Source organism: Poecile atricapillus, chromosome 8, assembly GCF_030490865.1.
Source record: "Poecile atricapillus isolate bPoeAtr1 chromosome 8, bPoeAtr1.hap1, whole genome shotgun sequence".
NCBI lineage: Eukaryota > Metazoa > Chordata > Aves > Passeriformes > Paridae > Poecile > Poecile atricapillus.
The window spans coordinates 18,308,588-18,335,670 of NC_081256.1; the positions used below are offsets into that span (position 1 = coordinate 18,308,588).

Genomic DNA, 27,083 nt, shown 5'->3' on the forward strand with positions numbered 1-27,083 from the left:
ATAAAGAAGAGGCAAAGATAAAGCAAGAAGCCTAGAGAAATACCACTCCACTGAATTTCAGACAGAGCCAAAAAATGAGAGACTGAAAGAAACAAAGAGACCCAATAATTTATTGGCAGAACTGAAAAGGGGCATTTGAAAACCACAGGGCTGACTCTCAACTGGGATGCTTCTCCCAGCTGCAGAGAGATTTATAATACTGGTATCCCTCAGCAAAAGGCTCTGATGTTGAGGCAGAATCCCAGAGATCCTGCGTGCCATGTAGAGAAAGAGAGGAAAGTGCTGCAAGATGCGGCCCCAAGGGCCCGCCGCTAATTGAAAGGCTGCCTCCCGCCCCACTGCTAAAAAAAAGTTTGTGTAAGACAAAATCGGCCTCTATTGTCACCGCTGCTGGAGGGCTTCAGATGATCCTTCCCCCAGGGAGGAGTGCGAGAGTGGCCCATGAGTCCCTTCAGAGGTTGGAGGGCACTCTCAGTGCTTTCAACACGGAGAGAGGAGCTTAGTGCCAACTCTTGTTCTCACAATGTGATTTTTGTGTTTCGAAAGCTTGAATTATCCCTGGAAAACAGAGGGAAGAAAAACAGTGGTTAAAGATGTGAATTCCTTCGTATCACAGCACCTCCCCATTCTCCCCACCACAGCTACCAGTGTTGCCATCCCAGGACATCAGTCAAAATCAATGTTTGTTAAACCTCCCTAACTACAGACTTCTCATACAAGTCAGCTGTCACTCCAGAACACTTGGAACAGAGGGAGATCCTGGTTCATCCCCACTCAATGAGAAGAAAAAATTGTCATCTCCTGTGAGTAAAGCACATGATAGAATGTGGAAACCTCCCTGATGGATTCTGGTGTTTAAACAACTTGCAAGGTCTCTTCCTTACCAAACATTTATCTTGGGGATTCTGCTTGGAGCACAAATATACTATCAGACCAACCTCCCACTGCCTCTGTCCCTTGTATTTAGTCATACTGTCAACAAGTTTAGCTCTCTGATCTCTCCTACCTTAAAAGAGTATCTAATCTGAAAAGGGTGTTTCCCTCAAGTTTAAATAGAAGAGTTTCTTCAGCAGCTTCTACTCACTCATGAGTGCAGCCACAAGCCTCAGGGGCAATTGACCAAGGAAGGAGTGCTGGTCTACAACCTCCCTCAGTACAAGTCTGATGGCACTGCAGCAACTGAAGATGGTTACAGAAGTCTGTTACTGCTTACTGCCAGCCTGTGAGCAGCAATGACAGGCAAAGCGTATTTCCACATTAATAGGTGGTGTGTTGGAAACAAAGGAGATTACAATTACTTTGAGAGGATAGGTTTGGCAGCTCTTCCCATAAACAGGGACAGGGCTGTAAGTTGCCCAAGCCAAAACATTTAGGTATGCCCCAGGACATACCACACAAAATTGTTGAAGAGCAAAGGCAGCAACTTCAGCAGCAAGGTGCTGTGCAATTCCATTTAAACCCTTGAGCTATCATTGTGTGCTGCTAGGAGCTGCATGGCAGCTGTACCAGCACAGGCTGGAACACCTCCAGGAGGTGGGCTGGAGAACTGGAAGAGCAGAAGGAAGTAAAAACCACTTTTTAGAGTTTAAAAAGTTACTCTGCTATGACATGACAGCAAAAACCATGCTGGAGGCCATCTGCAGATGACTGGGGTTCACCTTTGCACTTGCCAGAAGAGCAGGCTGGGCTGCCATTTGGAAATGTGATTCAGGATTCATTAACTGGATTCTGGTTAATTTGCAACAATGGTTTGGCTTTCTATCCCATATCCTGTGCCATCTACCACAGGAGGACAGCACTCTTTAGGTAGCTCTTTAGTGGACAGACTTTCCCTACATTTTCCCTCCTTTTGCCTGGACTGGAGTGCCCCAGGCCCTTTGCTTATCCCTGCTCAGCACAGGCTACCCAGTACAGCTGGGACTCAAACTCTGCCACTGTTTTCCTGTACCCTTGGCACATTTGCTGCCTTCAGAGTCTGGTATGTCATGAAGTGAGCTCGTTTCCTCTTCCAGAAGGACATGTGAATGTCATCTAACAATAACAACACTATCAAGTGCCTGTGTAGTATTTTGTAAACACTGATCCTCACAAAAAGCCAAACCTGTGAGGAGAGAGAGGTATTATTTTAACCCATGACTTCAGAGCAAGGTATGAGAACATTGCTTGCCTAATGCTGTTGAGGGAGGTTTTGGGATCCCTGGCAGCTCCTCAGAGCTCATCTGTGTTGGAGCAGCTGCATTCCACTGCCCAGTTATGGGAACTGGACACTGTAAATGCTTCCTTCCAGTAGATTCCTCTGCTCTGGCACTCAGCAATCCAGTGATCCCACTTGGCTACAATCAACTCAACTCTCACGGCCTGGACTCTTGCCGGCCCTTCTTAAGGATCTGCTATTAAGGAAGTGTGCACTGCAGGGAAAAACAGTCTGAGCTGTGAGGCTCCCAGCAGTCCTAGGCTCACCTTGGCTATCTTCTCTGCACATCTGGGCTGACACTAACAGCAGTAGAGGGTGGCTGTTTCATTAGCCACAACATTATTATTTCTACCTACAGTAGCTACTGGGTGTCCTTCCGAAACAAGCTTTTATTGACCAATTAATTTATTATTCTGTTTCAGCCCGCTGTTAAAGAGCTGTGTGTCAGGCCCCAGGTCCCTCTCTCAGCATCCATCACCTGGATATGCTTAGGATTCGTTTACCACTCCATACCTGCTTACAGTCAACCCTAGGCAACACACCCAAGCTGAAGACATACCTCTCAGCCTCCTGGGACCAGGTCTGGGATATAAGTGCCTCATACAGAGGAAGGACTCATTAGCAAAATAGCACACAGCACCTCAACAGAAAATGCTGGTGTAAAAAAAAAACAAAAAAAAAATCATTTTGACCTTTGGAAAAGAACAAATAGTAGAGTGGGCCCACCATCAGGCCCATAATGCCAGCCCATGGGAAGAAGGTTGGAAGCTGAGAGGTATGCCATGCAGTCACATAGGAAAAAAAGATGAGGCCCTACCCTGGGTGTGACAGAGGGAGGGGGAGCGTTCGATCAGCGGCCACTGCTGTTCACCAGGCCATGAAACTCCTCCCAGGCCCTGGCAAGCCAGAGGGAAAAAAAATGAAATAAAAACCAAAAAATAGCACTTCAGATCAAAGGCTTCTTAACTTTTAACGAGAGCAGAAACATTCAATGACGTTTAAAAGGCACTTGTCTTCAGAGAGCAAGGCAATAGTCTCTGATAGCTCTAGTGGATAGAAGCATCCTTAAAATCCAGCCAAACATCTGACAGCACAAGGCAGCTTTAGCGTTCTGCACAGACATGAAGCGCTCCCACTGGCTGCTGGTGATAAAGCCACATTAATACCCAGAGACAGGTATGACCTTCCTAGTCACAAATGGAATATCCATTTCCTATTGCTCATAAAATAGCCCATGTTACATCTTTCTGGAGGATTATCACATTCCTTGGCTGGTTAAACTCAGCCAGTTACTGGCCTCATGCTTTTCCACATACTGTATATGCAGGTAATCCCCCCAAAAGGGGCTTTTTTTAATGCCACACAGCTTAGTCCTTACGAAATTCATCGATCAGGCAGCAGAATCCAATTGTTATTAGGAAGTCTTATTTCCTATTGTAAACCTGCGTTATTAATAATGACCCAGTAAAAACATCACAACTATTTGAAATGAAAATGGCTTTAGATAAGTTTGAGGGACAGGCCCAACACTGCATTCCTGGTGGAGAACGTTACTGATGGATGAAGGCAGAAGACTGAAAAATTGCTGTCGATTTTATGAAGGCAGTATACTGAAAACCCTCTCAGGAAAACATGCTGAGGTTAATGTGAGCATGACTATTATCTTCTGGGATCAGAGACATCAAAAGACCTCATAGTTCTCCGTGCCCAGCAAAACAGTACTGGTGCCTACAGCACATGCCAAGTCATTTTCTGAAGCCACAGAGTCCCATGGAGCTGGAGGGACCTTAAAGAGAACCCAGGTCAATCATAAACTCAGACCACCCTCTAGATTTTTTTGCTGGTACTTCTCAACCACTTCACATTTTGTTTTGTGCACTGCCTCATCAGGCAACACAACAAGAGAGTCCAGAAATGGAAACCCTGTATTAATCAGCACCTGTGCCAAAACCAGACCAACCTGGCTCTTATCTGAGCCTCAGTCAAGCTCCCAAACAGCATTTGCAAAAGCAGCCCAGGTGTCACATGCTCTTTCCCATCAACTCATAGCCCAAATAAACACAAAGACATCAGGGTTCAACAGCCTCTCTCCAGAATAAAGCTAGGGAGAAGAGAAACTCTGAATCCCTCTTAGTTGTTGGTAATCTTTGCACATTTCCAGACTTGTCAAAAAGTCTCCACCTTCATGTCTACCCTCCAACCTCCCTTGCATCTCTACCACATTCCCATCACCCACAATCACAAATCTCTTTCCTCTCCCATAGTTCTTCCAAACTTCTAACTTCTCAGCAGAAGGAACACAAGGGCAGATTACTTGTCAACATAATAGATAATTTATTACCCCTTTCACACTAAGGAGTTCCTTGTTCCAACATCCCAATAACATCATGCACAGTCCTTCATCTCTGTCCTCACAGACAGAGAGAAAAAGCTCTTCCAGCCAAGAATTTTTAATTCAAGACCATACATATTATAGTACTAATGACTCCAACTATCTGCTGACTTGACTGAAAAAATCCACATCCACATTAGGATGTGTCTGCCCTAATGTACCTAAACTACGCTAGGAGAGCAAACTGCTCTCATTCCATACTGAACAAGGCTGCCAGTTAATTTCATCTGGCAGAATCTTTATGACCTGTGACATGCCAAAGGCACAATGCCAGAGAGTCTAAGAGGTTATTTTTATGTATAGACATTTTTAGTACCTTACTGCCATACTGTCTGCACAGCGATCAGATACTCAGTGAATTGATCCCCAACACTTAGATTATTCCCACTGAACAGATGGGAAATGGAAACGTTAGCAGGCTAAAGTCAGCCAGAGCTGTTCTTCCACACTCATTCCTGACCCACAACTGTTGAAACTTCCCACCTTCTTCCCCACTGCCCAAGGTCAGGACCCAGACAGGGCTTCCTTTAGCCCCAGAATATAAGCTGGAGGAAAAAAAAATTATAAAAGAAGCCACTATCTCCCCAAAAAGAAAGAAGAAAAAACAACAAAAGAAGCAAGAGAAAAACAAGGAAGACTTCAGCAAAAAGAGGAAGGGCAGTCTTAGCTGCTTCAAGGGGCTTTCCAAATCATCATTGTGCAAGCATCACTAGCTGTTTTCTGCAAACATCCTCAATTAAGTTCTAGCAGTTTGCCTCCAGTATTTTTCTGTGCAACCCTGCTCCTTACCTTCTCCTTCCCCAGCTAAGAAACGATTCAGAGAGCTCAGACTGCACTTATGGTGCCTTTCAAAGGGCACCAAGGTCTGTCTCTTTTGCCAGCCCAAATGGAACCTCCGAGCACACTGACCACTCATTACACTCTGCAGGTGTTCAGAGCAGCACAGCCTCTTTCTGGGTGCTTCCCCTGGGATTTGTTCACAGCCAGACAAGAACTTTGTGACTAACAGCTTGAAAAAAAAAAATCTAGGATAGTCTTCTATCCTGAAATAATTCTTTCACCTCTCTGACAGTACCTGTAGCAAAGGCAGTATAACACAACTAAATAAACACAACTAAACTGACCTCCTTGGAAAAAAAAAACCCATTAAATAAATAGGTTATAGGCACTCTTTTAGTATGAGACTGGCCACCAAGATAAGGAAGCCTTTCACAAAGTCTTGGACACTTCTGAAAAAAGTATATTATGTTGATGGAGAATGAATCAATTAATTCTTCAATTCAAAGGTGAGGTCTATGCAAGTGGTCTTAGACTTGCAGCACCTGGAAACTACTGGAATTGGAGAATGGACTTGATAAATGAATGAAGCCAGCATTGCAGAGACTCAGGAGAAGAGGACAGCTATCAGATCTGGAACCTCACTGCTCTCCTCTAGATTTTATTCCTGCTCTCAGACTTGAAAGGATGAGGGTGAAACAATGCAGCTCTAGAGCTGGCAAGACCCAAGGCAACCTGCCTTCCCCTGTCAGGCATCAGGCAATGTGTGAGGATCCCATTTGCAAACCATTTCTCTTTAGATAAGGTTAACCCTGCCCACTCCATTTAAGACACAGTCAAAGGTACAGGTGACACATGTAGAACAGCAGCACTGAGGAATTCTCCTAAGGTTTTGGAAATCAGCAAGCTAATGGAAACCAGTGCTATAAAACCACAATAGTTACAGGATTAGCTGAACTCTGCTAGTGACAAGGGAAATCTCGCAAGCACCCTACCACCAGCTGTCTTATAAACACTGACCTTCTTGCCCAACACCTGCCACTTGCAGAAATATTTCTCTTCCTAATTCCTCACTTTTTTTGCCATTCCTCTCTTTTTTCCCGAGAACCTCACCCCTGCAGTCTTCTTACAATGTCTCCTCCATAGGATATCCTCTTGTTTCCTACCTACAATATAGTCTGAGGCCATTTCCTCCAACTGCCTGCAGTGAAATGAACCCAGTGCCAGCTCTATTAAGATCAACTATTCTTCTCATTTACTCAAGCCATCCCATTAGTTATCACTGGTGACTTTGAAAGGAAAGGATAGTTTTATACCCTGCTCAGCTCTCACTGCAGCAGGCGCTTACGAATAAGCAAAGCTTTGTTTTCAGAAAAAGCAGCCTTGCTTTAGAGCTGACAGGACAATCCATAACGTCACACAGCAACCAAAACATTTCCACACCAGCCTGCTCAGTGGCAACCTGCTGATGGCCTCTGCTCTGCTCTGTCCTGGCACTGGAAGCGGTGTTGCTGAATTTCCCTGGGATTCCTGGGCAGTATTGTGCGAGAGAGCTCTCAACAAAGGAGATGGTCACTGACCACACAGTTATCAGGGCAGAGAAGAAAGGCTGATAAGCCCAGGCAGGGCAAAAGTGTATGCAATGCAGCCAGGAACTTCATGCTGCAATGCTCAAGTCAAATGTGAAAGTGATCACTTCCCTTCCACCCCCCTCCCAACTGCAGATACCTGAATATTTTCAGTGGCTTCGCTGAGACATAGCCAGGCTGTGGTTGACAACATTCTGCTTTCAAAAAGGTGCACCTGCTACAGCAGCAAAAGAGACTGTGTTTTTTTCCTTTAATTCCAAGCCACAGGAAGTACCACTGTCCACAAGCGACTGTCACCACTGGACCTTGTCATCTCCAAGGTTAACAACACTGATGAACTGAACCTATTAAGTGGTTCACTGCATCTGAGTGCCCCTCTCTCAATGCACCTCAGAGGGAACAAAAGAAGCAATTTCTCTCCAGCTACAGAAACAAGGCAGCCCACAAAATGTCACATACGTTCTCTTCAGGTGCTCAGTACTGTAACGTCTAAGGTACTGTAAATCCCCCAGAATTAAGCAAAGTCCAAGAGATTGTTCTAGCTCTCCTAGCAAGATTTGAAATTCATACAGACTAGGCTGACCCTTCTACTTGCTGGGATTTGGGCAGCTTGTCAATATCACAAGCAAGAGAAAGGACAAACACAGGAAAATTGCAATGAAAGATCTGCTTATCTAGCTAAATGCACAAGCCCCACCACTGAGAGCAGGAAGGACAGAATGCAGAACAGCTCCTTGGAATAGCTGTGACGCAACAGGTACTTTTCAGATACAGCTTGGCAGCACCACCACTTTCTGAAACAAAGGAGGCTGCAGCCTCACTGACAACTCATGAAAAATGGTGTCTAGAAATGATTTAATATGAAATGCATCATCACAAAAGGAATATACAAAACCTGAAACACAGGGCTCAGGTTCCACAGTGAGAGGCATGCTAGAAATTTCTACAGAAGCATTCATTTACAGTGTGTCAAAAGCTAATCCAGGTCAATTCACTACCTAAAAGTCAAGGTTTTGAGAAATGCCTGTTCTTTTCTTGCTAAGCATGCTCCCTTCCCTGAAGCACAATCAATGCCAATCAAACCCCGCACATGAGCAGAGCTCTAGTGGAGAGATGCAGCCCATACAAATGAAAAATGCCACAAGCCCCCCTCAAAAGGCAGCCCTGACAAAGCCTAGAGCACAGCTCTTCCATTAGAGCTTTTCATGAAACACAGCCAGAGTGTGAATACAGAGTGCTGGCTAGAAAGCCCTCCCAAGTCATAAATCACATGGTACATGTGCAGCATAAGTGGAGTTAATTCATGACGGACAGTATTTCAACAGGACTTGATAGATGGGCAAGGAAAAGGAGCCAGACTTCATGGAGGATAGAACTAGTTACACAAGAGATTCTTTATTAGTGAGAGAACCTTAATGATATGAAGCTAAGTCAGACTGAAAGCTGGGGCTGTCCTGCTCTTCTCTGTCACAAAGCAGTCACCATCACCTCTCTGCAGCTGCTGCCCCTTGCTGCCTACTGGTACCAGGCAAGAGAGGCACAAGAAGTTGGTCTGTGCACTACTACACAGAAACTCCACTGACAGCAGTTCTGCTCTGAATTTACACCAGTGCCATTGGAAGGAGATGCTGGAGAGCACTGCAATCAGACTGCTGCAGCTCAAGTGAGGCAATGGGAAAAAAGGGGCTTTCATGATGCCCTACAAGGCAGAAGGTTAATTGCTTAGACGTACCTGACTGGGACATCATCAAAGCAATTCTTGACTAACCCTCCTACCCACAGAAGAATGAGTGGAAGACAAGCCAGTTGGCCTCTATTTAAGAATTGCTCCCAGCTGTAATCTGAGCTACTAAACTTGATACCTCCAACACCTGTTATTCTCAGACAAGCTCATTTTGCACCACACGTCAGCAGCACAAAATGAAACTTGGATGCTATGCAGGAAGAGAGAGCAGCAAGCACAGCATGTTACACTGGTGTAGAGAATTGAGGCCACACTACTGAATGCACCATCACTCACGGCCTTACACCTGCCAGAGCAAAAACAAACATTGCTATAGCGGCATTTTCTGTGCTAGGAAATGCTGGTGGTGATAGCTCACAAGGGAAAGGCCACATCATTCCCATTCTACACTTGCTACATGAACCATCACCACATCTTAGGACAGCAGGCTCCATACAAAGCTTTTACTACAGAGACTGAGAGAAGTCAAACACCTCCCTGCTCTCACCACAAAGCCACATCACCACAGTCTGCAGTCTGCTGCTGCTGAACAGGAGTAAAATACTCTGTTGTGTGTCCACATGAGCACGTTGCTATTTCCCTACATGGACAGAGAGTCCATAGTGCCCTCTCCTGGCAAAAAGTGCAGGAGAAATGTTAGTGGCAAAATCACTGAAAAAATCATCACTTTCCCTTCTCTCTTCCATGCACACAGGAGGGAGAGCCACATGGAACACTAGATGCCTGCAGGCAGTATCAGCGAGATTTCTGTATAATTACTAGTGACCCCACACTCAGAACTGGAAGCTAGCTGTCTGCTAGAACCAGGATTGATCCCATCAAGCTGTCTGACAGCAGACTGATGACACGGTGATTACGTGGAAAGAACAAGCCAACATGATGAAAGAAAATCATGAAAGATACTTGCACCTTCATTACAGGCAAGATTAGAAAGCTCTCTGCCCCATCAGTGTCTTATTCATTTGTTTCACTTCTTTTTCTGTGTGCACCTTTTCAAGTATTAATTTAACCAATAGGACCTAATCAGTGTATTGGTTTATAATACACCTAAGAAAAAAAAGAAAAACAACATATTATTCACCTCTAACTAATACCTATATATGCAATTTTTTGTCACTTTGTGGGAAATAAAAGTCACCCTGAATGGCCTAATATGGAAAGCTATAATACACTTATTTAAAAATACAGCTGCGCTCTCTGTGTACCATGATCTTCTAGTCTTGTTAAAGAGCCTCTGTCACCAGGGCCTGGAAGACTTAATATACGACGTTTATTATGATTAGAAATCATTTGTACAGCACTGTAAATTCACACAGCACTTTCCTCAGACCATTTATAAGTCTAATGGCATCATAAATCCCTGTTAGCTTCCGCACTTTATTCCCCAGAATCTCTATTTATTCAAATGATTCAACACCCCCCCCACACACAATCTTTCTTGTCTTTGAATACATCAAGCCACAGTCCCACCCTGGACTGCCCAAGTGACAGGCTGGGTGAACTGTTAAAATAACCCTGGATCACACATTTAAAAAGAAAAAGGGTTTGCTCATAGAACCAAACACTCCCAACAACAGTATGACAACAACACAGGAATCTGGCTTTGAAAGCGCGCTGGCAACAACTGCTGCTGTTTGCACGTCAGTTTGCAGGAACAGCCCTAACGCACATGAGCACTTCTGCCAAGGCCTGTGCCATGCACTGAGCTGCTCGAGCACACATGCAACCTGCAGCACCCCCCTGGCCAGCACACGTACTTGATGCTATCGGTGTGGGTTTTATATTCCATGATGGTGTTGGGAGGTAGGTTGAGCACTCTTCGTAACGTGTCGCGTATTCGGGCTGTCGTGGCCTGGTCGCTGGCTGTCTTGTTCCATATGGAGATGATGTCCTCCTGCAGAACGGCACGGGAGGGAGGGGTAAGCACAGGGCATTGCTGTAGCCCTGCCACATGGAAACACGTGCCAGTTCTCAAAAGCACTCACCTGGAATCGGACAGAAACGACGGCCCCACAGATTTCTTCCCCCACCATGAACTGCTCTCCCAACATGGCCAGAATAAGATTCTCCCAGCACCGTGACGCTAAGCCCTTCCGCAGACGGATAATCCATTTACCACCATTTTTGTTGGCATCATCCTAGGAAGAGGGGAAATAAATTGATTTGTTTTCTCCTAGCTGTTTTTCTGCTACCCACAAGACAGCAGAGGCACACGCAGGAGCAGATATTGATTACGTGGGGCAAGGAAGGTATTTTCAAGTGAAAGCATTTTATTTCACTTCTCCTCCATATAAACAGAGACAGAGGAAAACCACTTACTTTGAATACAAACTACTTGAAACAATGGCCCTCAGCCTTCCAGACAAAGTTCTGTGCCCTGACTTGAGTTCCAGTGTTTTGATCCCCACTAACAAAGACTAACGCCAGCCTACCAATCTGCACAAGAGGCAAGGACTTTAAAACTACTCCTAAACCTGAGACTGATTCACCATTTGTCTAATCCCCTGTATATGTAGCTCGGCTTGTACAACAAGATCCTGTTAAATAGGAGAACCCCCTCATTACAGAGCATGGAAGGCCAGGAAAGAGTTTGCAAAACAGTATTTTAAAAGCAAGCCAAATTTTACAAACATTTTCCTTCCACATTTTCAGGAATGTGCTCACAAGTTGCGTTAACACAGAAAGGACCGCCCTGTTCTCTGAGAACTACTGACATTAAAACACGTCATACAGCTGAATGTTTGCTCCAGACTGTGGTGACCCAGGGAAATAAACAAAATGAGGGAAGAAGGTAAACAAAAAATTTTATGCTAAGCACCCAGTCTGTCACTTCAATATTGTGATTCTGTTAAGGTGACAAAGAGCTGGAAACTGCTACAGCCTCCCCTGCTCCCCAGAATGCACAGCTATGTCAAAGAGCAGCTCCTTCTCTGTGCAGAACACTGTGGCATTCTCTGACACAACACTGTAGCTGGGAAATCTTGCAAGGTGAGAGGGGAACAAATTCCATCCAAAGCTGAAGACAGAGAGGTAGGAACAAGTCAAAGAGGTGGCAGTTAGGAAGGATGAGGGAAAACAGGTCTAGGATAGAAAGGGAGAACAAAGGATGGCTCAGAGGGGACTGCATGAAACAGGACATCCTTCTCCAAATCCCCAGCAATCCCCTCTGCCACCTTGAAGATGCCAGGCAAGGCAGCCTAACCCCTCTTAATGAAATAAAGGTAATTTTATTTTAGCCTTAAAGCTTCTCTAGGGCTCAGATAAAACTAAACATTTGTCTGTTCTCTCAGACACAGCAAGTGCTAACGAAGCAATCCTGAGAAAACATGGAAGTGTCAGCATAACAGCAGCATTCATCTGACTCCTACTTTTCAGGTATGTGCTGGACTGAAAGGAGAAGGCGGAAGGCGTCAGCTCCAGACAAACCTCAAAGCATGACAGGAGCCATCCAAATCAACTGAAGTTCTAGGAAATGTGGCAGAATCCTGTGAGAAGCAAACTGGTTTCTGTTAAGTACCCTTGTTTTCCAAGTTGTGAACATCACAGCCTTTAGACTGCCACTAGGGTTTAACTCTTCAAAGTTTCCACAATGACTAATGGGCAGCCAAAGAGAGTGATATTGCTAAAAAATATCTCAAAGGTGGCTTAAGCAGGTTCAAGGCTACAGAGAGAGCAGTGATTGGGAGGCAGATGCTGTATCATGTGCTTTATGGTTGTTGTTAGTTTTCTTTCAGGTTAAACAAGCTTCGGTTCAGTCAAGCATTTGATTTTCCTTCACCAGAATAATAATGATCTGCAGCCCAGTAAATCACCAGGGAATATTATGCTTAGTGCTTCTGACTTCACTAGAAAAGGCACAGATGGATGCAGAAAAGGATCAGAGCTACACACAGGCACACATGTACCTACAAGAATGACAGTAACTAAGGATTGGTTTGGAAGAGAAAGAAGCATAAACAAAGCCCTACAAAGCATGCAGCCATGGAAGGCCAGAAGTGAGATCTCAGGTCCTCTTCTAGAAATACAAGAAGGAAGCAGGGCCAGAAGTAAAAACACCAAAGAATCTCTCCACCTCCATCTTAAAATGTCTACCAGGAAATGCTTTATAAAAATTCTGGTATCATTAACTTGGGGACTCTCTGGTCGACACATTGTCTGAGGAACTTGCTCACCAGGAGCCCAAAGAGGGTTAAACATTTTATATAAATAGTATTTGCAGTAACTGGATGTAAAACACCTTGCTTAAAATAATTGCTAACAAGGGTCACATATAAATTTCTCAGGATGAAGCAGTATAATTAGGTACTTCAGAGAAACACATAAAATCCTCATATTGTGAATGCTATTGGTCATTGCTGGAAGCAGGCCAGGAACTGGAAGAATGATTTGCTGGGGAAAGATTTTTTAAAATTTTCGTTTAACGGATTTGGATAGAAATAGAAGCAAACTAAAGCCCTGGAACAAAAAAAAAAAAAAGAAAAAAAAAAGAAAAAGCAAAAACAAACAAACAAAAACCCCAAAAACAAAACAAAAAAACCCCAAAATCAAAAAACCAAAACCACCAACAACAAAGCAAATAAAAGGCAAAGTTGTTTTTCCATTTCCAACTGTGGGTGCAGGCTTTTAACCATATGCACCTCCTTGACTGAAAAAGGAGAGTTGTTTTTTATAAGCTTTGTTGAATCCCACTTGGAGAGGTCCAGCCCTTCCAGAGGAAATCCGGCACTGCTGTCACTGGAGGCAGCTATAAGGGGCAAGTGCCTATACTGGGAGGCACAGAGCTTAGATGAGGTGCAGCCAGCAATTTCCCCACTTTCCCTCTCTGGCAGCAGGACTGTTAAAATACTGTGGGAAAATATCAAGGCAGAAATGAGAGCTCCAACTCACCTCCCACATGGGTTTGATGCCCTCTTTGAAAAGATGGAAGTCACTGTGGCCTGTCAGGTCCCCAGGACGTACCATGTGACTGTAAAACCGCCAGAACTGTTCCACCTGCAACAACACCAACCACACAATGAGGCTGCTCAATCTGTTCACAGTCAAGATTTCTACAGAAACAGGCTACCATTTTTACACCAGCTCTCCAGAGCAACCTTCCCCTCTTCTGTTTTACTCTTGTTACCAGAGTGTTGATTAGGCAACACAAAAGGCAACAGTAGTGTCAGAGTTTGGGTGCCTGTTTCTGACTACAGGTGACCACCACTTAAAATATTTAAGAGACGCCTCTAAAGTCACTCAGTGTATGTCTGAAGAAATCTGTGCTAAGATAACAGCTGCTCTGGAGAACAGTTCCAAACATATCTTTTAACTCCTGCCCAAACTTTCAATCATTGGATACGTGTCAAATGCATCAGCTACAGCCAAGCCTCTTTACCCTGAATAACCACTGCTCTCTGTGACCATGGAAATTGCAAAAGCCTTCAAATAAGATATTTTTTTGTATTTAATTTTACTGTATGCAGGTTTTTTATACATTCTGGTGCTAGTTTAAGATCGGGAGACACTACTCAGAGTTTTTATTTCAATACCTCTTACTTCCTTTTACAGTCTGCCATTGTACACACTAGCACCACTTCACTTTGACCACTTCCATTAAGGCACCCCTGTGTCTGCTTGAGACAATCTGACTGTAAGGCAAGGGACTTATTTTTTATAGTTCTTAAATATGCTAAAAGGCATTTTTATATTTTGAGAATCTCTGGATAAGAAAGGATTTGAGAGAGGATGGATCTTTAAAGCTAAACAAGGCAGTGGAAGAGATTATACTAATTTCCACATTTTAAGAAGACTCTATTCAGTAAGACAATGGCTATTAAGCAGACCAGCAGTGCAGCTGGAGGGGTCAGACATCATCCCAAACACTTTATCAGAGACCTTAATGACTTGGTCAGCACTTGGAATTCCACTCCAATTTGTGACCTCTGCCACCTAAGCTGGAATTTGCTTTTACAGCCAATAAAATTATAAACCAAGATTGAGGAGGGGTCAGAAGCAATCTGTTTTTGTCAGACATCTGTGGGGAAACCACACTTCCACAGTGAGGGAACATGCCCTCTAGTGGTTCACATTTCACACCTTTTAGAGCTTTCCACTGAAAGAATAAATCTGAACCCAGACTTAGCTAGACAATTTTCTCTGAAGTTTGCTCTTCCACCTCCTTAAACAGAATTTAGACCCAAACATATCAAATATGCTGGTCAGTCTCTCTCCATCCTAAGAGAACTGCAGCACTTCCAGCCAACACTGGCCCCAACAAATCCTCTGTAGCAAAGAGCAGACAACAGAATATTCAACACAATGTTTTTCCTCTAAGGAGATAAAAATCAATGCTAAGTCTACACTGATTTATCAGACTGAAAAGTTATTGCCAGATCACCAGTCAGCAGCCACATTTTTCATCCCCTGGACTGAAAATACTTGCTCACACAGGGTAATAGGAGCAGTAACTACCCACAACAACAGGCTCTTCTTCCCACCCTCATCCTGTGTGGATACAGTGCCACAACCCAGCTGCTCAGACAGGCCTATTTTTAGGCAGCCTCCATAAGGAATAAAGGGCTGTTTTTATAAATTCTCATATTGCAGAGGATATGTACTGGTAGGAAAAATCAACATTTATAAGAGAACCTGAAAAAACTGGGCAAACACCAGATGGAAAAGAAAAAGGAAGAAAACAGTCAATAGACTTCCTGGGCTCTAGAATACCAATAGGGACTCATTTTGCTTATGTATCTTGGGCTCTTGAGGAAGGGTTTACTCTGCCAGCACCATGTAAAAACCCAACACCGCCTTTCCAGGACATGCTCAAGTTTATTCCAGGAACAAGCAACCAGAGAGTAGACTGGGAAAGGAAGAGCAATTTGCCTTTTAATGAACTTGACCGCAACATCAAACTGCACCTTGTCCATCACTTCCATACAGACAACAGGCCACCAGCTGTTGGCAAATACAGTACACCAGATGCTTATTCCAAACACAGTCTTTGTGGTGGGAATGTGGGTGGAGGGAAATGTGTGAGGGACGGTACAGAAATGGAACAGAAAAGCTGTTCCTTTCTTCTCTTGCTCTAGCCATAGATGGAAGATGCCTGCTCTTTTTTTTTTTTTCTATTATTATACCAGCTACCACCATGCACAGAGATCTAGCACAGGGCAGAGGAAAAGTGCTAAAGACACATTTCCTGCTGTAATTCAAGAGCTCATTTGCTTTGGCAAATCACTCTCTGGCACCACGAGCACAGCCTGAGTGTGCACAGAGCCAGCACACAGGGACTGAGCCAGGAGGACCAGGCTGTGCCCCAGTGGCACAGGGACAGCAGGGGGGTACTCACAGAGGCAAAGGTGCCAATCTGTTTGATGTTCTGTTCATAACTCTGGGAGCTGGTGGGCCGCCCGGGGGTCCGTCGGGAGTACCAGAAGGTGTAGTTATACTGCAAGGGGTGCTCAGCTGGCCCCGGGACCACAGCCTGCAGAACAGAAAAGCTTGTTTACCCCTTGTATGCTCCTCTAAAAAGGGGAATGGAAAAATTACATTTACAGCATATAAAAGCAACTATTCAAGCCATCAGAGGCATCATTACTGATTTTTTTTTGTCCTGTGCCTGTCTTAAAGGAAAAAAAAAAAAAAAAAGAACTAAAAAGGGAAACGTGAGAGTTTTAACTTTTTCAAACTAAGCTAAAAAAAAAGACACTCTCCTCCTCTGGGAAGGATAAACCCCACTTATAATGAATCATGATTCAAATGCAATTAAAACTCTGGTGACACCAATTGCCTTAAGCAACCAACACCCCAGTGCTCTGGGAAGATTAATCTAAGAACTTGTTATGTCAGCTTTGGCAGAACCCATCACCAGCAGTGGGCAGCCATCACTTCTCAATTTCCAAAACACTGATTTCTGACCAAAAATACTTCTAATGAGCACAAAAGAGGCTAATGAGAGCTCATTAGCCAAGAGTCAAAACTTAAGAGAAAACTCCAATCAAAGCCCTTATCTTATACTACTTGATATTGTTACCGGAGTTACCAGGGCTTAAATATCTCCTTGACTATGGCAAGTTTACAAGGGTTGCATTACTTCAGATAGAGCAGTTTTCCTAAGCACAAGATGAAAAAAAAAAAACCAAATCAGGAGAGATATATACATTATGCCTTCTTGACAAGGCTACATTACACACAGGGACATATCTTAAAAGTTATCTCAACAATGTCACAAACACTGCCTGCTAAACCACCTTCAAGCCACTACTGCTCTGTCAGACAGGAGTCCTTTCCCCATGTCCTCTTCCAAATTTGTTTTTTGATGAAAATAAAGCTTTATTTCTCATTTCCGTTCAAAAATCAGACAGGGTACCAGCTATGTTAGTGAAGGGAGCATTCACCCATCAGATGAGAGACCTCTGAAAGTGACATCAAATTACTGAAATCAAACACAGTCCCTCTGTCTTCACTGCAGCAGTAACAATGCACTGACACCACAGCCCTCCAAGACACATCTTCCTTATTCTTGAACTGAGGATTGACTCCCTAGCACCACCACACCATGCCCTGGCAGTGAGTGCAGATGCCAGCACCATACCTTCCTCTTGGTAGTACTCTGTGGTTTCTCACGATCATTCTTTTCCTTCTCACTGTCTTTCTGTGTGTTATTTTCCTCATTCTGGTCATGGTCTCCACTATCATCATCTTTCAATCTGGCAAAGAAAAATAACAGAAAGCCATCACACAGCTGAGAAGGTTCACACCAAGCCCAGGCAGTTCTCTGCTCCAAAGCTCCTTCGTGGTACAAGGGCCACCAGAGTTTGAAAGTCTACACTTAACAACACACGCAGTAAAAACTACTTCTGCTTTCATCCCCATCACAGGCTTCTTGGGCATGCACTTTTAAGCCCCAGTGAACCACGATGCAGCTTTTTGGAACAAACCCAAGTAGCTTGTGCTAGATATTGATGTGCCACAGGAAACCCCAGTTACAAGGGTTCCCTGCTGTTCAGGGGGCCCACATGAGGACCTGGCACTGTACCTCTGCTGACTCTTGCCCACCCCGCGCCCCCCAGCATAGCAGAGGCAGCGCCTCGGGCGAGCAGACACCGCGCCAGCAACCCAGCACGCCACAGGTCGCTCCAGCACCCCATAGGTCTCTCCAGCACCCCACAGGTCTCTCCAGCACCCCACAGGTCTCTCCGCTCGCCCCAATCCCTGCGAAGGGCCGGAAAAGGCGAGAGACAAGCGGGGCCACGGGCCGGCCCGTGACTCCCCGGTACGGGACTGCTGCCGGCCCACCGCCCACACCTCTCGGTCCCGCGTCCCCTCGGGGCCAGGCCGGGCCCCGGCTACAGGGACAGGGCTGTGCGTAGCCCCGTGACTCATCGTGTCTCGCCCGCCCGGCGCCGGGGCAGCGGCGGGAGGCGCCGGCGGGGCTCGGAGCCGTGCAGGCTCCGCACCGGGGCTCGGTCGGGAAGGGACTCGGGGGTGACACTCACGCGTCGAATTTGTTGTTCATCGTCGCTCGCTGCCGCCGCCACCCCCGTTCGCCTCAGCGACTTCCGCCCTGCTGGGTCCGCCCGCGAAACCCTTCCGCCTCTTCCGGCGGCCCCGCCATCAGCTCCGCGTTCCCCCCCGGAGCCGCGACACTGCGCACGGCGGGCGGGGAAGGGAACGAGCTGTCGGAAGCGCCCCTCAGGGCAGGGCCGCCATCTTGGGTGTGGCGTCTCTGGCGCTGGGGACCGAGTCAGAGCGTTATGAATTACTCATTTAATTAATTTTGCACCGGTAGGTACAGTTTGAGGACTCAGACAGTCACTTTTCAAAGAGTTTTCCCACCTTGCCTCCTGTGGCGACAGCTCGACGCCCTCCCCATCGTTTTTCCTTCATGTACAGCGAGGGATGGCACAGAAAACGGGAAATGATGTCTCAGTAAAGAGCCTGCACACTCCTGAAGTGATAGTGAATGAGGATAAGGGCCATAGGCCCTCCCTCAGTATCTCCTTGCACTTCATGAATCTGTTCCCATCTTACTCCATGAGCACAGTCTTTTCACAGTGCTTTGCAAATACCTGACCAGTAATTTCTGCGGTCAGAGTTAGTAAATAGAGTTCTGAGGGTCGTAGTTTCTGTTTCTCTATCAATTTGTGAGGTGGAAAGAGTCAGTAAATTGATTGCTTATGTAATCCAGGTACTCATGCTAAGCAAGCAAAGCAAAAAACCTATATTAAATCACACAATATTATAACTCAGTGTAACTCAGTCTACTTAAAACTTATTTATGCTAAACAACTACTATCTCTCATCAGTCTGTCAATCAGGAACATGAAGAAATGGTATTCAGTATCTATAAGGCACTACATGTCTTCTGTCCTATAGTGTCTGAGTGTATTCATCCTTGTAAAACACAGTAATGTAATGCTGGTATTCCTGCCTTACTACTTGAAACCAAAGGCAATGGGTGTCTCAGCAATATTCCTGAAATCCCAGAAGCATGGCAGAACAGGGAGAAGGGCCCCCCAAATCCTAGGTTAAATATCCTTACCACTGGCCATCTCATCCTGTTGTCTTATGGGCTCAAAACTGTGTTCATAACCTTAGAAGACACGGAAAGTTATTTAGAAATAAATAGTAGCAGAAATAGTTCAAAAGCTGATAAAGAATTTCTTGATTGGTAGCAAAAGGGATCCCTATATGGGATCTGTGTGCTCTGAAGACCAGCAGTTTACAAAATATTTCAGAAAGAATGTGTTACACAAATCACTATGGAGACCTGCTTATATAAAGATCCTTTTCACAGAATCAAAAACAAATGACTTAAATTGTCAAGAAATCAATCACTCTCTTGAAATTGCCCAATGCAAGTGCCAAGTAATTATTATGGGGTGAGAAACAGGGTCATACTCTGTTATCGCCTACATAATAGCTTATTTAGAAATTATTAGGCACTCTTAAAGATTGATTTTAAAGCACCAGAGGATGCAGTAATTACAGTTATCAAACTTCAAGAAAGAGCATCACTAAACCCCACTGAAGTGAAGGCTTCGTACTGATCCAAACCCCTGACTTGGATCTTGATGTTCTCAAAGACATCTTCCCCCAAAGCCACACATAGGTCTTATCTATTGGGAAGACCACCTACATCAGGTGGGGTACAGATTTAAAATATTCTGCTGACACAATAAATTGCATATACAGACAGTGTTTTTCTGAAATTTCTGTGGGTTTTATATTTAGCTTGTACCAGTTGAAAAGAATCCAAAGATTGCTATACTGGTACCTCTATACACTGACATAACTCTTGAAATCCTGTAAAGAAAAATGGTAAAAGTAACATCTCTGCAACAAGCAAGGAAAACTGAGTACAAGTTTGTTCATATTATAGCACACAGATAACATCCAGCATCCTATTCCCAGTGGAGAGTTCCTTGTGAGCTCTTCACACTCACCTTTGGGTAATTTTACAGCCTGGGACAAAATGTAAACACAAGATATGATGGCTGACTTTGATTTGTCTCAGGGTTGTACCCAAAGCTTAGTGGCATTAAGAGACCTCAGTGACAGGGAAGCCTTGCAGTGTGGTGTCCTGGGTCCCCATAAACCCTCACTCGTGCTGTTATAACACACAGTCTCTTGTAAAACTGCTTTGGCATATGGCAGGGTTGTTCAGTCCTTCTATTCAATTCCACAGGATGGACAAATGACAGCATCTGACACTTCTTGGAGTCATTCTGAATTAAAAAAAAAAAAAAAAAAAAAAAAGGACTAATAATGAGCATGCAAGAATTGCTGATGTGCAGACTCGATACAGAAACTCAAAATTCCCAAGCCACCTTACAGTGGAGGATCAGCACAGCTGAGTCAACATGAACCATGAGCAAGGACAGAACACATCTAAGTGCAGCTACACACATTTCCAACCTTGCACTTCCAGATACACCATTGTGGAATGCTCAGCATAAAGTGAAGGTGGTGTCTGAGCCCACTCTGAAGAGATCTGTGGTCATTGCACTCTGAATGTAGAGCGTGTGTTATCCTCTGCCTGCAGATAGGAGACAGGCAGTGAGATGTAAGACTGTGTTAATGGCGTAGCAAATTCCCAGCAACAGATCTGATTTTCATCGCAGGTTCCATACTGAGTCGGTGGAGCTGGTCAGACTGCAGCCTTGTTGTTCTGGTAAAAAATATGATCTTGCTGAAGAGGAAGAAAGCACCCAGTAAGTTGTCTTTCAGTCTAGAGTGGAACATCACTCGATTCATGTTTTAGGTGGAATTCAAATAAAGAAATAGCTCAACAGTCTCTCCGGAAGAAAAGAGGAGAGGAAGGAGGAGGGCTGCTGGAAATACTTTAACTAGAAGCATTTGAAATATGTAGCAGCTGCCTAAGATACAATTACTAGTTACCTTTAACATCTCACTGAGGCATGCAGCAATGAAGTCCTGCAGCTGTGCAGGCACCCAGCTCTTCTGGTGGTGCCTGATCTCAGCCTTAGTAAGAGTTCACAGATCCTGCAGGGGTGTCACTGCCAGCAGCCTTCTGATCAACAAAGTGCCTGAGGGCCTCAGTAATGATGGGAAAATGTCCTGGAGCTGCACCTGGAAATACAAGCAGGGGAATGCCATGAACATCTTGGCTTCACAGAGCACTTACAGGCTGAATGTTCACAGCTGAACTGTGCCTAACCATTGACCATGCAATGATCTACATTCATTACTTGTCTGACTATAGGAAATGTATGACCACTTAATTATTAAAAAAATTGTCTTGTAGGGAAATGTGTTAAGGATGACCATTACCATACACTTCTGGATTGCCTGCTTTCCATTGGTAGCTTTCAGATCTGGCAGATTTAAATGCCCTTAAATACAATTTTTCTTAAGTTTTCTAAGTGAAGTCTTTCCCAAATGACCTTTTCCTTCCTAAATTTTAAGTCAACACTTGTCTGTAGTTCTCAAAGCCACATTCATGTTAGTTTGTCCTGTTTATTCTGGATGGTTCTTGCAGCCCAGTCTAACACAGGAAATCAGGGTTATTATAAAACTCTCCAAGGCATAAGCGGAGAGGAAAAACCTGATTTTGGCCCCATGACAAATTTGATGCTGCATATTATATATGTAAAGTCAGGCCAGTCTCTCTGAAGAGAGCTGTTACAGGAGATTCAAAGCTCTGTAGGCACAGCAAGCCAGGAATGGTTGCAGAGGGATCATTATTGAGAAAAAAGGGCACAGCAGTGCTGGCTACAGCAGAGTTCAGTGTTTATTTGAGAGCTCTTCTTCCTCTCTGTGCCTTGGCAAAGAACAACCATTCCATGCCACAGCTCACTGAGGAATGCTGCCAGGTGTTGATACAATCACAGGGAAGCCCTTGCTTACCTGAGGCCAGGAGGTGCCATGGAATTCTGCCATGGTCTGGTATCCTCTGAGCAGTCTCTGGCACATGACAGCCTCTGTAGTGAAGCAATGTCCAAAAAGCCATCCATTTGATGGCAGAAGGGAGTGGAACAGAGAGATCCATGCTTACAAACAAAGCAAGCTGCATATTAACTTCTTTTATAGGCTCTGATCCATTGTTACACTGAGCACTTGATTTGCATGGGATTACACAAATAGCTGAGACTGCAGGAATCAAGGAACAAACCAGGGATTGTTCTTCCAGCACCTTTATAGTAAGTGGGGGCAAGACTTCATCCTACAGGAAAGTGGAGGATCAGCACAATTTGGGAACCTCTCATCTGTCTCTCCCATAAAGGGTTAGCAGGACAGCAGTGAGTCAGGCATGATGTTCTAGGCTCCAGTGTGAAAGCATCAGCTGTGTGAACCTCTCATTGAACCTACTGTGAAAATTGCAGCTTTCAGCAGAAATAGCAGGGCTGGAAATAAGGAGAATGAGCACATACAGAACTATATGTCCCTCTTCCTCTGACAGTGAGGCAGCAAGCTTCACCCTGGACCCAGGCTTCCAGAATTTTCTTCCCTAGTCCTAGCTTTCTCAATCACCAGCCTGAATCATCTCTGCTGCTTCTAGATGGGCCCACTGGCATAAATGACACCCGCAACAAAATGGAGAAGGTCTGGGGAGAAGCTTGGCACTGGTGCAACCTTTGGCATTGGCTGGGGAAGGGATGGGAGAAATTTCATCCTGCTGTCAGGGAAAAAAAGAGACCGTAATCATGTTTCACTATTAGAATCTTAAAAGGCTTTCACAGTTACTAATGCATTGGATTATTATTTATGGTGATCATTATTCATGTGTTCGCAGCATGTGTAGCCATCAGTGCAGCAACTGTGACATGATGCCCAGAAACATTTTAGGATACCTCTATTCACATTGCCCACCAGAGGTGATTTATCGATACTGCAAAATCATAAATTCTTCTTTTATTATCTTTCCATGTTTATTTGTTTTCCAATCCTACAGCCTTTTCAGTGTATCAGTGCTAACACAAGGACCAGCCTCAACCATTAAAGTAGGAATTATAGCTGTAATTAGCAGGTGCAGCCATTAGATGGTAATGTTCACTCACTGCTGTGCTGGAGGATCTGGTGAGGCCAGTGGGGCAAACTTTTCAATCAGTCATTGATCTGGAGTTTCTCTTTGGAGATGTGTTGCATACCCTGAACAGTCTGGGAAGTATTTAACTCTTACAGATCCTTCTGATTGCCAGTGGAGTTTGGGTTTTCAGTAATTATGCAAATCAAATCTCTGGCAACTATAAATTAGAGGCAAATTTTAAACTCTTTAACCTGGGTAGTTGAGAAAGACTTAATTGCACAGAGGGAGGGAAGACAAGATAGCGTTACCTTGTACAAAGATTTGTGATTTCAGATACGAACAACATCAGCTAGCCTGTGACTGTGTGGGATAGGAGCTAAGGATTTCTGAACATATGTTACAGGAATTTTAAAGTATAAAACAGGAATGAATAAAGATGGTTCCTGTACCATATGCAACTATATACGTATATATGTAACTTTATATATAAAATGTGATCCTTTTCTGAGCAGTTGCAGCACTTTGATAATATATGCTGGACACTTCAAAGATGAAAAGGCACCTCTTTGCTCTAGGGATATTCAGGGAATTGGTGAAAACATGGCATTTGTTAAGCTGTTAAGAGTTTGAGCACAGTTTCAACATGTGTTGAGTTCTCCAGCTTGCTCTTAGGAATCCACTGGTAATGTGTTGCTGAACTCAGAACATCTATAAACAGGATCTGCATCTCTCTAGATGCATATGCAGACCTCCTCCTTTGAAATTTTTGGAAACAAAGATGTAACCAGGGATTCTGGAATATGCTGACCATACTGAAAATGCATGCAAATACAAATGGGAACCTGTTTGATGTCAACTTGCTAGGAGCAATGGCTGTTTTCCATAAGGGACAGTAATTTGAAGGATGGTTTCCACAGCAGTTGAGTCCGGTCTTTTACCTTAATAGCCCAAGAAAGGTGGAAAGGGAAGAAGAAACAAGTGCCTGAATCCCGGAACTGAATTCCAGTTGGTATCCAAAGGAACATCAGAGCTGGTTCTTCCTTTTGTACACACAGGAAACCAGGAAGCCTTAATAATGCAGTTTGTCCTAGGCTTAGGGCCTCGACTCTTTATCAATATAGGTATGTATTGAGAGGTACATATAGAGATGGGGGCACAGCCTGAATCCTGAGCAGGAATCCTTCCTAACTCATCATGGCAGATGCACCATGCATCTTAATATGGTGTACACCATATTAAGGATAATCAGTAATATTACTAATGTGACTCTACACTGTCAAACAACACCAACAAAAAGCCAGAAAAGCAGTGGTTTGATACCCTACCCTACCAAAGAGTACAGTGTCACCTGGCTGCAGGTCTGTGTGGCTGCTCACTTATGCAGTTAAATGTATCAAGACTTTAATCCATCCACTTGGTTGTTTTGAAGTGCAGGGTGGCTCTGGTAATTACTGACACTTGCAACACACTCCCAAAACCTGCAGAACTCTGGGGAAGAAGAAATTTTGTCTCAACACAATCTTCAATATTTGAACACCACAGGTAATACCACTTTTCTTCATCCTTTTCCCTTCATTCCTCTTCTCAACAGCAAGGACTGGCTTGGAGCAGTAACACCTCTAGTGAACTGCAGTCTCACCTGCTTTTCTGGTTCTGCACTGGCCAGGTCAGGCCACTGCCAAGGAGCATTCCATGGCCTTGTGCCAAGACACAACCAGCAGTATTGCCAAAGTAAGGTCAACAGAATTAACTCCTTAAGCAAACAAACTTTGCTTTCTGCTTCTCATTGAGGAGTTTTGCTGATTCTTCCTGTTTCCTTTCCTTCCTCTTTGTAACTTCTCCCATAATAATAGGATTCCTCAGACATTATTTTTGGCCAGGTGACTGTTCAGTGCCTTACACCACCTCCAACTGTTGCTACAGGCCTGTTTCATTCAATACTAGTCCTTTCGAAAGTCCATCAAGTATACACAAGACTTGAGCTCTGCCTGGAAAGTTCATAGCTCAGAGTGAAGCCAGGAAGGAGCAAAAAGCTGCTTTTATATTCTAGCCAAGGATGCATTAGGAGTCTACACATTAAATATTCATGAAACTATAAAAAGCACCAATACCTTCAAGAGTGTTTCATGGTGAGCTGGAACATCAGTGTCCACAGCTGGTTAAGAAGAGAGGTGTCAGTCTTGGAGGAAGTTTCCTTTAGGCCCTCTGGATGTTCAGGAATATCAGAGAAATCCAGATACACAGGAAAACAAAAACACACACAAAAAAATAGACTTTTTGAAAACACTGCTGTTCTCATGTCCCTCCTCACTCAGTTGTGACCTGCTAGCCCCAGAGCCTGCAGCCCCTAGATCCACACTCCCACAGGCATTAGCCATGTTGGAGCACTTGGAAGCCCAGGAAATGAACCACGTCTAGTCCCAGGCACAGGCATGTGGGCAGCAATGGAATGTGTCCCTTCCTCTGTGCGCAAAGTGAGCAGGAGAATGGATAAAGTGAACTGAGGTGGGTCCCTTTTCAGCTCTCACAGTGAGAACAAGGCTGGTTCCCTGCTCTGGACATTGGCTTGGACTTTAAAGACCTGATTCAGTTCCCTGCTGTGCTGCAGGTCCTATCCCCTCATTTTCCCTTTCACCAGGGTTGGATCCAGCAACACAAAGCTGTAAAGTGCCTGGACTGATTTGGCTAATCTGGTGGAAAGCCCTTCAGTTTTAGCTACAGTGTTGGTTTCCTGCTGGGTCAGCAGTCTGAACACACTCACCTGGTGGCTGCTGCCTCACTGAGCAGGGTGAGAACATGGCCAAGGACAAAAGTGGGCAGGACCACCCCTTTTGGCAGGCTCACTGATCATTTTAGCTGCAGCACAGAGCCCTCAGCTGCTGCTGTCACAAATACATTCCCAGTTAACCACACCAGTGACAGTAAACAGAGAACTACCCTGTACAGAAATTATGTTTCACTCTCTGGTGATTGTTTCCTTCTAATGCACTAAAACATCCTCAGCTAATGCCCTAATAAGATTTTGCAGGTATAAAGTGTAGGGATGGCTCAGGAATGGAGAGATATTATTATGGGAGAACTTTATGGAAGACAGAAAACAAATCTAATGAATTTGTTATTCCTCAGAAACATTGTGAAAGACAATGATGCATTGCAAAATACTTCTCAAGAGCCAAGGAGTTGCCAGTACCGTTTTCTCCCTCAGATAAAAAGTTTCTTTTACTCAGTTTCTGAGAGAGAAACTTCAGCATCAGGAATCTGAAGGACATTCAGGGGGTCTGCCGCTGCTTGGAAGAGGCTGTACTGGTGAAGGACAGTGGTGGCCTGTAAGGAAGGTATTCCTCTGATCCCATGTTGCAGCTATATGTTAAGGATGGGAGTTTCCCTTCTCTCAGTGAATGTACAATTTGTCAATGCTGTTGTTTCATTAGGACCACCCTGGGAGAGGCCTGGGGAACTGGCTGTGCTCACAGCACAGCTGCAGAGACATTGTACTCTCCAGTTATCTTACACAGGCTTGTTGCATGCCCAGTTCCCTCTGCTTTCCTCCTGACAGTCATGGAAGGGAAAAAAAAAGTGGGTACTTCTTGCCAAGGTGCAAGCCAACAAGATGAAGCTAAGGGGCTCTGAATAAATCAGGTGTGTTTGTCAGCTCACAGAGAGAATGAATTTCCAACTGGATGCAGTTTTACAAGTGTTTACCTTTGTGCTGACCTTGGTGTGTTCTCTGAGAAAGCACAATCCAAGCAGTTTTGCCTGTGACCTCATTAGTCTCCCATCTTTTCTGGGATAAGTCAAAATATGGAGCAGTGCCCAGTGCAAAGTGGTTGCTGTGGTTTCTGTTCCTGCCAAAAAGAGGACGTGGAGGCTCCAGACCAGGTTGTCTTCATCATACTGCAGAGCTGGCATTGCTT

At 44.5% G+C, this 27,083-nt stretch overlaps 1 protein-coding gene across 2 annotated transcripts; it reads right to left on the reverse strand.

The window, feature by feature from the left end:
• Positions 1–88: 88 nt before the first annotated feature.
• Positions 89–18,327, reverse strand: EIF4E2 (eukaryotic translation initiation factor 4E family member 2). 2 transcript variants are annotated; one of them, XM_058843537.1, is made up of 8 exons: positions 18,176–18,327; positions 17,272–17,386; positions 16,027–16,161; positions 13,584–13,688; positions 10,682–10,834; positions 10,454–10,590; positions 3,012–3,090; positions 89–558 (listed from the first exon to the last, which is right to left on the reverse strand). In XM_058843537.1, exons 1-7 carry the CDS (start codon positions 18,193–18,195, stop codon positions 3,045–3,047), a joined length of 711 nt encoding a protein of 236 aa, XP_058699520.1. In that variant the 5' UTR covers positions 18,196–18,327; the 3' UTR covers positions 89–558; positions 3,012–3,044. The 2 variants fall into 2 exon arrangements, with proteins under 2 accessions (XP_058699520.1, XP_058699522.1); XM_058843539.1 differs by lacking the exon at positions 3,012–3,090.
• Between the last annotated feature and the right edge of the window lie 8,756 nt (positions 18,328–27,083).